General features: G+C 41.0%; 1 protein-coding gene across 4 annotated transcripts in view; it reads left to right on the plus strand.

Moving 5' to 3' along the window:
* The window catches only part of NRG1 (neuregulin 1), a gene marked incomplete at its 5' end in the record, with an annotated part of 177648 nt that overhangs the window by 45313 nt on the left and 118104 nt on the right, over window positions 1-14231 (plus strand). For all 4 annotated transcript variants that reach the window (XM_083883859.1, XM_083883860.1, XM_083883862.1 and 1 more), the window contains 2 exons: window positions 1328-1375; window positions 4005-4055. In XM_083883859.1, the coding sequence (XP_083739985.1) occupies window positions 1328-1375; window positions 4005-4055 (99 nt within the window). The remainder of the gene's footprint in view (window positions 1-1327; window positions 1376-4004; window positions 4056-14231) is intronic.

A 14231-nucleotide genomic window follows, 5' to 3' on the forward strand; every position in this document is an offset into this window, starting at 1 on the left:
ATACTAACTAGGCAAATACTATGTTTGCCAAAGAAAGCTGGACCAAAATGGAAAAGAATATAAAAGAAGAGCAGCAAGTAAGAAGTTAAAATACAACGTCAATATTAAAGTTTAACAAGAGGGATGTTGAAGGGAAGGCAGTTGGACTAGTTTTGTCTCTGGTCGAGTTTCTGTGAACTCTGGAGACAGTGAGCAGAGAACCACTGGAATCCAGATTCACAAAACAGAATAAAAACATTCCAGAGTTTCCTTTTCCTAAATCTCTTATGAGATATTTTCTAAATTCTGTTTGTTTGACCTACTAGAGGATTCTTGGTGTGCCTTGAGGTTTCAGGGTAACACTTTTTTCTTGGCGTTCAGGGCCTTCCTCCAGCTGTAGAGTTGAAACTTGTGCAGCTGCATTGAACTGTGCCACTAATATCTGAAACGTGTTTTGAGAACTTGGGGAAGTCCAAGACTGTTGATGAATACAACTGAAGAGTGATTTGTTCACACTTAAGAAATTGCACACAGTTGTGGTTTGCGGGGACAGCAGAGCACTCACAAATCAGTGCTGTCATTGGAACAAGGTCTCTGTGCAAGTCTGTGAAACCTAAACAAAGGCTTTCTACATTCTGCTTTCTCCCATCTGTGCATTTTGCATTAGCAAGGAGCTAAATATAGCAACATCATCCCCCTTAGCCATCAGCTGGTTCGACAAGTGAATGCAAGCAGTCCGTGCCAGTATGGAACTAGCAATAGTGTATGGAAATATACATAGGACCAGTATGGAAGTGCAACTTTTCCCATCTCTTCAGCAAAGCAACTGTTTGATTTCTATCGCAGAGCCCCAGCAGCTCATGAGAGACAGCGTTGGCATGTGTGGCTCAGAAGATTTTCTTGAAATGCCAAGTAACACTACTGGATGCACTTACCAGCAATTCAAGTGATATGAACAGGGACACATCTTTGCAAAATTTAACTGCCTAGAAGCATAAGGAGTGAATACTCACACTGACGTTTTCCAGAAACAGAGCCATCTGCATGATTTCTCCTGTTGCCACTGATCAGTTATCCTAGAGGAAAATGAGAGATTGAACAACTGACTTCTTTCAGAAGAGGCAGGCTTTTTTCTTCAGTTTTGCTAGTAGGCACCATCATTTTCTGGTTTTTTCCTGAATAGAAACTTCTTCAAGATGATATCTAATTGAAACCTCTGCCCACTGGAGCAAAATTTCAGCTTGTTTCTTTGAATACCTTTTTATTCTTTGTCCATTCTGGACCTGAATGCTGTTAGAGAATCATCTGACACCATATTATAATTCTTGTTGCCTCTTGTGTTTTCCAGAGAGTACCAGCAAGATACCAGTATCAACAGAAGTGACAAAAACTTCACGTAAGTTGCATTAACAGAGTCTTTCTTTCTCGTTCTTTTCATTTCTTCTTGAAATTGCTTCTACAGCTCTGAAACAGCTCCTTCTTAACAGAGAACAATTTATCTACATCCAGCAGCTCTGTTTCTTCGTATCACCTTGCATACTTGAGCTACTTCAGAGACAAAGAAATGAATGAAGAATGATGAAACATACTTTTTACTATCCTGGGGCTGTATTAAAGAAGATAATTTGGCCTACAGTTGTCAGGCTGCAGCAGCCCAAGTGAAGAAGTATTTGTGTTGTTAGGAATTATGTTTTAAAAAAGCTCTTACCTCTTTCTCCTATAAATCCTAGCAGCTGCTTAAGAGTTTGCTGAGTGTATAGGCATATTGATGTGTCCTCAGGAAAGTCTGTTGCCTAGACTGCTCTGTTCCTCAGGGCTCTACTTACAATTCCTGACAGCTCTGTATGGTCAGTGAGTGTAGACAGGTACCTCACTGTTAGTAATTCAAGCACTTTTGAAGCTGCCTTGTCATACTAGGAGCCTTCTCCAGGTGGTTTCCTTTCAGGCTGATGGAATTTGCTTTCAGCATCCTTCCTGCAGTTACAGATTGCATACTTCCAGACTTACTCCTGGAACTGACCTCAGTGAGAAGCTGCTTTCATTATTTAACTGTTAAGAGTTACTTTATATATGATCACAATACAAGCACTCGCCTCTACTGATGTCATTGGCTGAGACAATTGTAGATAAATGTGTATAAGCCGAGCAACCCAAGGATTTATGAGTTGCACATACCGTCCTTGGCAAAGAGGCTGGGGTCCTGCTAGCTTTTTTGGGAAAGCTATGTCTGGCAGGGATGGGTTTTAGTGTGAAATGACAGTGTTTGTAGGCTAGATCAAGGAAAACAGTGTGATTGCCAGATTTTGCATTTAGCATGCCTGCAGCCTTTCCTTTGATGCATCTGTGTGTGTGGCGACCTACTTCTGAAATCTTGGCATTGCTGCCTGACAGAAGAGACATTGGATGTGCCCATATTCTTTCATGTTCTCAGTGGGGCCTGTCACTGATGCTTCACTGGGAATATATGAGACCACATAGCTAATAGCAAGTCTCCTGTAACCATTGGAACCATTTTTGTTCAAAGAAGGTGACACACTGCTCACTGACTCCACTGGGCTTGCCTTGCCTCCTCCCTTGTGCAGCAAGAATATAGTCCCTTCACTTTGCTGCCTTCTTTCTCATGAATTAAAGTTCTTGTTCTTGACTGTTTCTCTGCTTATGTCCCTTCAAGTGCCTACTGTTATAGTTCTGTCCTCCTTTTTACTGCTATTGTGCCACTGAAGAGGAGGAAGCTGGGATGTTCAAAAGGCTGGCTGCATTCCTGTTGAATCTCTGCACTGGCAGGTTTCATGCCAAGCAACACATCACAGTATTGTCCTCAGAACAGCAAAAAGCAATACGTTTAGTGGCTGCTTGTTGAGGCCTCCACATGGAGCTCTGAGGAGGTCTTTGATATGTAGCTGGAGCAGAGACTAGATTAGTCCCAAACCCAGCTAGGTGCTGTTTTTCCTACTGTTCTATCTCTGCTCTGGGTCCACACTGTGTCTTTCTCTAACATTTCATGAGTTTCCTGGTGACCAGTAGTGCCTGGGGTTTTGAGCACAGCTGATTTATTTTCCCCCAGGACTTTCAAATGAAAATAATTAATTAGCACGGTGTTTCTTTACTTGAACATAGACTATTGTGAAATGCTGGTGTTCATATCACCAGGATCTAGTATTGCTACAGTTACTTTTTGGTGAGGGGAGGAGTTACAGAGCAGTGTTAGTTTTTAAGAGTGTTTTTTTTTTTCTGCCTAAAACCAAGCTTTATTAGAGTCACCTTTTCTGTGTGACATGACATGTTAAATGTTTTACTAGAGAGCATGCACTATGCCTGACCTGCTTCCTAGAATTCACAGACTGGCTGTTAGCCACCTGCACTTCACACTGGCACATCACATTGCCACCTTAGGCAAAGCATTCTCTATATACAAGATTATTTACCTTTGTTTTTCCTTCCTTTGTAACCACTTTGGGGCTGGCACTATGTCCCATTTTGGTCTGGAATGCATTCCACTTTCCCTTCCATCTACAGCACTCTGTGGAGGTGGTGACACTCATGGACCCTCCTCTCTTTCAAGCCACAGAAGTCTTTAACTATAGTTGTGATAGACTGAAATTCCTTACTGTTCAGCTGAAGTTATGTGAGAAGAAGATAAGAAGCTAGTGCTTCCTGGGCCAACATGTGGAGCTTCAAGACCTACTGCTTTCCACTTTCTTCTGATGCTGTCAGAAACAGCTGAAAATTTTTCTCTGTCTTTGCCAGTTTTCTCACGACCTTTCCTCCCAGGACTATGGAGCATTTTTGCTTTAATTGATTATTCACAGTGTGCCTGGGACATGCTGAACCCACTTTGAAGTTCTTTGCTTTCTCAAGCTATCTCATTTTTTTTCTGTCTTCTGCTCAGTTTCTGACTAGTGAGGAAAAAATTAAAAATAAAAAAAATCTCTACTGGGGGAAGATGTTCAGGCTCCTCCACTGTACTTAGTGCTGTAGCTGTGGCTGTATTCTTACAACTTTATTGTTACTTCTGTGTGTTGCAGAGCCCATGCTTAGGATACAAGCTTCAACAGAAGGAACAAACACTTCCTCCTGTAAGTATATACAAGTTGTTTAAATTATTGCTGGCAAGACCCTAAAGTATATTTCTCCCTTCCTAGCTCAGAAAAAAAATATGCATTAAGAGGTCAGGAGTGGCTAGGTGGGATTTCTGAACTACAAGTGCAATTATTGTTTGTTATATATTATTATCTCTTGTTTATTGAGGCTCAAACACCTTTCTTCAGAAAGGTCAAATGTAGGTTTGAGCAAGGCAAAGGAAGAGGAAACTACACAAGTGTTTCCTACTTGGAATTCCCTTCCCTGCCCTCCCCAGACAATGTATTGCTTCAAACACTGTCTCCTCTGCCTCCAACAGCCCCTGGCCCTGGGGTAGTTGGAGCATCCTCAGATTCAGCCATCCCCACCTGGGTGCATTTCCCTTCATCTGCACTCCAGCTGGTGCTTAGAGTTCCTTGCACTCCTTCTTCTGTGCCCCACTACCCTTGGGAAGAAGATGAAGAAAGTGAGGACATTGTTTTGTGTGTCTTCCCTCAGCTGGAACAGAGAGCCCAAAGTGGTTCTTTCCTAGAAAAGAGAGATTATTTCTCTGTTTATCTCAGGAGCACACTGGGAGCTGCAGGGGTACCAGTGGAGAAAGTGACTCTTTTCTTCCTCAGTGATGATGCTTCCCAAGGAAGCATGTGTTACAGCTGTAATCCTATACAATTTTACCCTTGAGAATCATTAGAAAGAGCCTTCCAGTTTACTAGAACCAAATCTACCATTTATCAGCCTAGTTTTGAGCAGTCTGGAAGGCCACTTCACACAAAGTCAGTGGCATTGTGGGAGGTAGGGTACTAATCTTGCCCTAAAGCAGTAAGTGTAGCCAGCTGCTAAGAACAGGGTGTCAGGTGAGGCAGACCAATGGTCTGATCCACCCTGACAGTTCCAGGGCTGCTATAAAATGTGCTTCATAGCAAACTGTACACGAATGCCCTTAACTCACATCTAATAGCTACTGTAGCAGCACCAGGAGGAAAGGTCAAAGCCATATCTCTGGATTTTTCTAGATTCTCTTCCCAACTACTAGTCTGATAATTTTTAAGTGTGTGTTGAAAGAATTAGAGATATTTGATTGGTTGTTTTAAAAGCTTTCTGCCAACAAGGGGAGAAGAGTTGGATTTTGGCCTCCTTTTCCTCTTGATGCCTAGCAGCAGAGTAGGCAGGAATAATTTCTGGAGCAATTTAAAACAGTAAATCCTCTCTGTTCTGTTTTCAGAAGCATTAACATATACTGGAATTAGCATCTAGTCACTAAAATAAGTAATGGAGGAGAGAGGGCAATATTGGATATTGTTGCCCATGCTGGGTAGGAAAAGCAGGAGGGAGCCAGTATTTATTGCTAACAGATGTGAGTGTCTACTCACACTACACAGTGATAAGGAAGTTGACCATGTACTTATTTTAAAGTTCCTTAGGGGTTTTCTTTTCTGAATTTCCGTGGGACATGTCCATTTCACACTTGGCACTGTCAATCTTGTTGCAGCCACAGGAGATACAATAAACTGTGTCCTTCCACTTCTCAGACAATAGCAGATGTTGAGACAACATGCCAGCATTGTCACTGTTGGCCAGACACTGGGAAAGACCCGAAAACAGCAGAGTGATTCAGTGGGTTCTCTTCCCTCAAGCTTTCATGAGAGAAGAGACGTGTCATTCTTTGCTTCTTTTGGAGTTTCAGTGACAAATATTCTGAGAGGAAGAAGTTTAGAAAAAAATCCCACTTATGAAAGACCCTCCACAACTGACATCCCAAACCTGAAGATCCCTTTTATGTGCACATATTGCTACACTCCTCAAAATCAAGTCTGCTTTGAGAGTGTGGTCCTCCATTCTTAAATAAAGGAGAAAGAAAATCCATTAGGCATTCTGAGTTTCACATAAAAATTGAATGATCTGATTGAGGGATCAGTAATCCCTCACTGATCCCTCTGAAAAAGAGAGGAGGGAGGGAGGGAGGGAGGGAGGGAGGGAGGGAGGGAGGAAGGAAGGAAGGAAGGAAGGAAGGAAGGAAGGAAGGAAGGAAGGAAGGAAGGAAGGAAGGAAGGAAGGAAGGAAGGAAGGAAGGAAGGAAGGAAGGAAGGAAGGAAGGAAGGAAGGAAGGAAGGAAGGAAGGAAGGAAGGAAGGAAGGAAGGAAGGAAGGAAGGAAGGAAGGAAGGAAGGAAGGAAGGAAGGAAGGAAGGAAGGAAGGAAATTCATGCTTTAGTGTTCTGTTTCATAGTGTGTGATTTTTTGACACTGATTGTTAATGCTACCCCTAACAGGCAGAAATACTTCCCACTCTTATCTTCCACCCTAGCCCAAGGACTGATTCATATATATTTATTTTGTACTGTTTAATCACAGAATCTTGGAATTTGAGGTTGGAAAGAATCTTAAAAATCATCTGGTTCCAACATCTTTGCCACCTTCCACAAGACCAGGTTGCTCCAAGCCCCATCCAGCCTGGTGTGGAACCCTGCCAGGGATGGGGAATCCACAACCTCTCTGGGCATCCTGTGCCATTGCATCGCCACTCTCAGAGTAAAGCATTTCTTCCTAACATCTAATCTAAACCTATTCTCATCGAATTTAAAGCCATTTTTCTTGTCTTATTATTATATTAGAACTTTCCTTGCTAGGTTACAACTTTCATATTCCTTCACAACGAAGCTCTCTGGGATAGCTTTTTTCATGCTGAAAGAAGTGAACAAACCAACAGCAATTGGAGCTCTCACTACCAAGGACTGCAGAGGCCTATCTTAATCACATTAGAAAATTTGGGGATGGAAGATATTTTTCCACTCCTTGTTTCCTAGGACTGCCATACTCTGAAACAAGTGCCTTATGACCTTATGACTTTCTTCTTCTCAGAAGCTGGAATGGACAAACTAAACCTGAGACCTCACCGTAACACCTTGTTATTAAGGGTTCAGTAAACTCTATTTGACAGTAGAGAATGAAAATGTGGTGGTCTTTTTGCTCTCCTGGGACTTGTTAAAGGAATCTTGGCTTCTCACCCCAATAGCATACATATGGCAGTTTTCCTTTTCCTTAGGAAATTGGTCCCAAAATTCTTGTTTATAAGTTACAACATACATGGAAAGAAATTCAAAACCAATCAGATGTCCTAGGCTAAAATCATCAGCACTGCACACAGGCTTCTGGTGCCTCTGGTGGAGGTATTATGCAGGGATATTTGTATGGTGCAAAAGAGGAAAAGGGAATTGGTGGGATGCAGGCTGTTTACAATTACCACAGATCCTATTGTGTTGTGTGGAAACCACAAACATCACAGTATGGGTGTACAGACCAGGAATGGTTCTACACTTAAGGTTACTGTTTCTGGAGACCCATGCTCTGAGAGCTATACTGGATAAAAAGCTGAGCAATTACAGCAGTAGGAAATGAGGAAGTTGCACAGAGACAGAACCTGTGGGAATATGTGTCAAACGGAAGTATTTGCTTAGCTGCACCTTGCAGCGTTACCCTCATACTTGTTTATGCTGCCTACTAACGGCTTCTCCCTAAAATGTCTGTGGAGGCACTTCCCCCAGCAAAGAGCCAGGACATGCCATGTAGTCTGCATGTTTCTGATGTGACTGTCTTATGTGGAGATTCTCAGTTTGGATTTGTCTGTTTGGGCAAGATGGTGAGCTGGTAGGATCCTTCCCTCACTTGGAACATATTCTCTGCAGCATGCTTCCTCCTGTCCTCTATCTAGCAGGCTGATGTGATGCACAGCTGGAGGCAAGACTATGGATAAAGAACAGGTAGGAGGCTGATCCTTTGCCTGTGACTTCTGTTTCTGAGGAATACAGAATATGTTTAGCTTTTTCATGGAGATAAAGACCCCTTGCTGGTCATCTGCCCCAAAGATTACTTTAAACTTATTTTTCTACAGACTTTCTTGTTGGCCTCTAAAACCTGAAGAGAAATTTTTTAAAGAGACATTAATTGGGTAAGAAATGTGCCAGTTTGGATTGCTCATCTTTTTTCTCTGGAGCTATTAACTTACAGGCTCCAGGCCTGGCACAGTAACGCATTTTCCTAACACTTCATGTTCTTGTCATGCAGTAAAAGATTCCAACATGTATATTAAATTATGACCAGATACAGCACATAGAAAGGAAGTTTGCAAAGACTTTGTACTTTTCACCTTTTTTTTTTACAATACTGAACTGCTTTGGTAAAAATGGTCAATGCAGAGCAATAAAACCTTCTATGGCATGTTGTTAGGGTCATTGGTTTACAGAGTTTTTTTAACAAAAACATTTTTGCATATACAAAACAAGCAGCCTGGCAAATGAATCATCTGTGTTATAAAACCTTAAAAAGCAAGTTAAGTTTTTAATAAATTCCTTTATCTTCTAAAGTGAACCCAGTTCTTCCCCCTATACCTGACAGAAGTCCACCTTTAAAACACATGAATTTTCTGAAACTCATACAAACATTAGTCAAGGCTTCTGGAAGACAGAGTGCTTCGGCCCCTAATGATATAGTTTTTATGTGGCTTTTTCTTCTGCTTTAAGAATACCCAAACCTGAAAAGACCTTCTGATTTTGTTGGTATTTCAAGCCATTTTTAAAGGGTAATCTTGATCTGTATCAAGTCCTCAGACCTTTTAAGTTATCCTGCTATCTGATTTTTGGAGGTTTGTTTAGATTTCTTTCATTTTTTAATGGTGCTCATGCACAGATACCTACCTACCAACAGGAGCGTGCTTGTCTTTGATGTGTGGCAAAAAACTTTTGGATCAAGGAAAGACAGATGGAAAATCTTTCCCTACTTACTGAGGTCTGCATGAATTGCAGTTCCCTTAAGATACACCATGACTTGATGACTAAGTATCCTGCAGTATAGTGAAATGTGTATATATTTTTTCTGCATTAATTCAATTTACTCTGTTTTGTTTGGTTTTATTTTATTCTGAGTTTGACAGATGTTAATTTCTAATATTCCTTCTACAATGGAGAGACAAAGATGATAGTATGATTGACAGTGCTGCCACACAGTTTAAGGATCAGAAAAAAATAGGGGATAATGCCTAACCACTGAACATATGTTCAACTTCTTTTATCTCTGAAAATCTTTGCTGTTTTGTCATAAAATTTAAATACAGTGGTAGCACCTCAGAAACTTCTGAAATGCGGCTATTTTGGGGTGAAAAAGCAGCATTTTTTATGAGATAGTAAGTAACTATGTACAGTCACTTGAGGCAGGATGGGAAGAGGAGAATACTGTAACCAATTTAAAAAGCTGAAGGAATTAAGACGTGGAAGGCAATTACTTAGGTTGCACTTAGGCTATCACAGCAGGACTCCCAACTTCTGCTCTTACAAAAAACTAGTCTTTCTTCAGCTATCAGAATTTAATTCATCTGTGCTATAGATTAAAAGGCTATTTCTCCAGGAAAGCCATACACTTCATGCCCCAGTGGGACAGTGGGTCAAAGGAAAACGTGATACCACCTCATGCATTTTGCCTTGTCATTCCAGTCTGTTTATTTATCTGTATAATGGTCTCTGGAGAGAATACTTTGCTGTGTTCTAAGGACATGGTGAATCACTAAGGGAGAGGTCAGATAACTAGTTCTTGTTTAATGTAAAACTAGATTAAATCTCCTAGTTAGTGAAAACCGAATGAAAGAGCAGTGGTGAAGAAGTGTCAATCCTTTGTTATAGCCTACCACAGTGTGCAGTATGTTCCAGTTTCATTCTTCATAGTGGGCACCAATGACAGTGAACAATGCAGTGGTACCTTCACTACTTTTATGATTTCATCTGGCATGACAAACTTTGTTTCCCATAGTTATATTTCACAGATAAGGCCAACTCACGGAAATAGGTAACATCTCCCAGAGACACGGCTTCCAATCTTTCGTATGACTTCCAGTCTAAAGATTGTGTGACAGTAAATGCCTTCTCCCAAACCACTTAATCTTGCAGAGTTTTCTGTAGTTGCATTCTTGGTCCCCCAGTCTTGCTCTGAAGGAGATCTTGTGTTGTCACTGAGAACCTCAGCTGGGTTAGGCCACTCCACTGGGAAATTGATTAGTGTCAAACTTCAATGACAACGTCACTAATATAAAATCAGTTCTCTTCTGTGCTGCGGTTTCTTTTCTTTGTTTCCTTCAAGGAAGTCAGAGAGGTAAAAGGCAATGATGGGTGTAAGCATGCTAAAATTGGAAGAAGCTGACATAACAGTCACAAAGGAATAAGTGCAACTGTTTGTATGGCTTAAATACAGCTGCCAGAGTAGAAGGGGTTTAAGGACATTGGCTTTAACTAGACATGTGTTTGTGCATGTAAGAATAAATCAGTAAGGCCAGCACTTGCCTCAGCATTTGTATATGATGAGGCAATTGTGCTTTATTTATGAGTATACATACATGCATAGCTTTATAAAGTATATACATGTAAGCGTAAAGGCAATGGTTTGTGTCTGTTTATTTCAAGATGTGCTTTCCTGAGGTCATGAAGTACACCATAAAAAGGGTTATCAAATACGTGGCAGTCTACTCTGGTGGAATGCAAGTCACAAAATCTACTTCACAGATTTCTGTTATTCATAGTACTTCTCAAGGAATGTCCCAAGCCCACATCACATTTCCTTCAACATGTTAAGGATCCTCCCTTCTCCAAGATCCTAACTCCATAAACTCCTCCCATCTTTCAGGAAAAGGATTTTTAAAGACTGCTTGTGTCCTTAGTGATAGAGCGGGGGAGCCCCTCACACCAAGGTAGCTGTCCAAAAGTCACATTGCCAGTGGATGCCCCAGCTGAAGAGTGTGGGCTCCATCCCTGGCTTTCCTCAGGAACCCTCAGTATGTCTGGACTTTTGTTTCTGAGACCCTGCAAATCATATGGGAATTTGTCTTCAACAGTAAGGCCTGGTTTCTCTGAGGTTCTTCCCACAAGGTCAAATCAAGGCAAATCTTCTTTCCTAAGAGAGCATTAGTTTGTGTCTTTCTGACTTCTTCAAACTTTGCTGAAATCACACATGCTGTTTGCCCACCTGAGAGCAAAACACGAATCTTTCTGATCTGCCAGCAAAGCCTGTGCCGTACTGGAGGACACAAGCTTGTAGCACAGGGATGTGTTGGTGTTTTAATTGTGGTTGTTTGGTCACTGTGTCTTCTGAGGAAGTCCCTGGTACTGTCACAGTGACAAAAACAGGTACTGAAGGACTCCTGTTCCTCCTGGCTATACTCTTTCCAGGTAGCAGCTGTAAACATACTTTGTGGTACTGGATCAGTTTTTTCAAAATCTTCCCTCTTCTGAGGCATCAGAGTGGTTTTACTGAGTAAAGGTACACAACCAGCAGTCATGCCAGTAAGACAGAGATCTGTGAACAAAACGGAACATGTAATCTTGACAGAAACTTGCTTTGTTTTCATGATGAGCTTCAAATTTGGGCAATTCTGATCAACCACAGAGGCAGATGGTGATGTCTAGGGAGAGAGAGCAATGAATAGAACAGCAGTAGGTAAGAGATGAACAGAAAACTAAGCTGTTACTTTTCAGAGTAACTTGTAAAGTGTATGGCTTTGAATGTTTCCATTTACTTAAGAAAAGCCCCTTGATAAATCACTATTTACTTCTTAATAATGTAAGCTGGATCACAGAAATGGTATTTCAAAAACTATAGGCAGAGTACTGAACACATAAATGTGAACTTTCTGTAGATGCATGGCTTTGAAAAGCCGTCACTGTGTCCCCTCATTAGCTTCTCCACAAACACAATGGCACTCTGTGGCTGGGACTCAATTTAGACTATAGCAGTCTCTATCAGGTAAATTAAAAGCAATACTCTTCTTTCACATTCCTACCTAGCAGTATTGTAATAGTGCAGTGGGAGCCAAGCTAAACCCTCAGGAAGAAATTATTATCCTATCCTTCATGTCCACATCTCTTCTAAATTGCCTTTTGGTAACCTCTTCTAATTGGATGCAAAATGGGAAAGTTGTATCTCCTGTGACTTTCATTATCAAAATGTTCCCGGAGGTTCTTAATGGTTTCTGCTGTTCTTGACATTCTCCCCCTGTACAGCAAGAAGGAATTGCTTTAGTCATTGCAGCAATTAAAGAGCAGCCTTTTACAGTGTGATCTTCCTTCTTGGTTTCCATCTTCCTAAATATTTAGCAGTAGCCAGCTAGTCAGTAACTTTGAGTTGCATGCACCGTAGCTGGCAAGTATTACAAAACACTCACTCTGTGTTTTTTGAAAAGAAAACTGTGCCCTAGAGCAATTGCCTTTTGAATATTGTCTGATGGATATCAGTATTTTCTTTCAACTATGTATGTATATAAAGGGTCTTCCATTTCCTTATAAGATTTTCTTTTCCCGGCTGCCCACTCTTCACTCTAGTCATTATGGATATGCAGAGCTCTATATAGGCCTTACTGGTAGTTTATATTAATCGCAATATCCAGCTGTCTGAGATCCTTTGGCAAAGTAATTCCAAGTTTTCCTTCTACAGGGATCTGCTTTTTAGAAAGGAGGAAATGTTTTCTTAGCCTTCCAATTTCCAAATTTTATCAATTCTGTTGCAGGCTAAAATAGCATGGGGTATGTCTAATTTATGATGATCATAAAGGCTAAACCCAGGGTGCTATGTGGAGTGAGGCTGAGGAGCAAGATGGAATGCTGGAGCAGTGTTTGCCCATTTCATCATTAACATGATTTCTTGTGTCATTTTGGGCCATGCCAGCTACTGATTTTCAAGATACCTAAGCACAATATGAAGGATTAAGTGCACTGAGACCTTTACCAGGAGGTAGTATGGTACCACCCTGCCAGCTCAGCTCCCTTCACTCTGAGCAATTCTCCCATATCATCCCAACAGACATTGCAACCCCCAAAGCCTCATAGGTGTCTTTAACTATGCCAGAGGGAATTAATCATAAAGCTATAGTAATGCCTTGAAAACACCATTTGGATGTGCTGAGACTCACTCATCCCACAGTTTCTTTGTGGAAACTGGAAGAAGACACATGTAAATGATTTTTAATGAAGGTCAGAGCCACAGTGAAGTGGTATGTGATGTATATGTACCCTAGCCAGGCTCGCCCTTATACTGACAGCATTATCTGTCTCCTGCTGAGCAATGTTGGAACATCTGAGCAGTCAGCCTGCCTGTCCCACCCCAGCCTTCCCTATGACCGTGTATTTGTGGGGCAAAAAGCAACTGTCATTACTCCTCAGCCCTTCCAACTGCAGCAGCCATGGGCACTGCTCTTGATCAGAGATGTGAGATAACACCTACTGGACTACGTAGGAGACAACACTTTTCACAGCCCTGAGGATTTGGCTCTTTTGTTTGTCCATTTGTTTCTGTTTCATTTATTCAACACAGAAAAGCTCCTTGCTCCAGAGCTTTAAATGTTCAGAATTGATGTTGAATAAGGAAAGATTTGACTGGACATGGCTCTGCAGCCTAAACTTTTACCAATACCATGGGCCATTGAGGTTATCTAAAAGTTTACTATTTATACATGGGGTGGTAATAGCCCTTTAGAATTTAATACAGTGATTATTTTTCTGAGGTTTATAAAGTGGAATATGATCTCTATGACTGATATCTTTCTAGTAATATTCACATTGATCCAAAACATGACTCCTAATAACACAGTCAAGTGCCTGACAGGTATTTAGATGATCTTTCCAAAATGTCAGCATATTTGATGAGGAATATTACTGGAATGGCTGGTTTCTAAAAGGAAAGGAGAAGCCATACTCCACGGAAGAAATATTAGGGTGTTTTTTCAATAATATCTATTTTGCAGGCAGATACCCAGCTGTGAAAGCCACAGCTACCTGCATTGTAGAAAGCTACTCATTTGATCTGCTGGTGCCAGTCATGGCACAAACTGCCAGTGGCAGAAAGTTTTTTCTAGTCTTTTCAAATTAGAAGTGAGCAACCACATGTGATGTTTTTATTTGTTTGAAATGTCTGTGTTTTTATATATAGTAACTGAGAATGTTCTTTCAATTGTAGCTAAAATTCTTTTGTAAGTTTTCAAACACTGATGTCCATGGGGCATTAGTTCAACAGTTTAGTTATTGTTCTGAGAGAACAGTAGCTTTAAATGTCTGGTGCTTTCACCTGATTAAATGCCACTCCCCTGCCACCTTTTTCTAAGAAAGTCCAAAACTTGCACTGATTGTTTTGCGTTCCTCAATATTTT

The sequence above is a fragment of the Zosterops lateralis genome, assembly GCF_965231275.1.
Source record: "Zosterops lateralis genome assembly, chromosome: Z".
Taxonomy (NCBI): Eukaryota; Metazoa; Chordata; class Aves; order Passeriformes; family Zosteropidae; genus Zosterops; species Zosterops lateralis.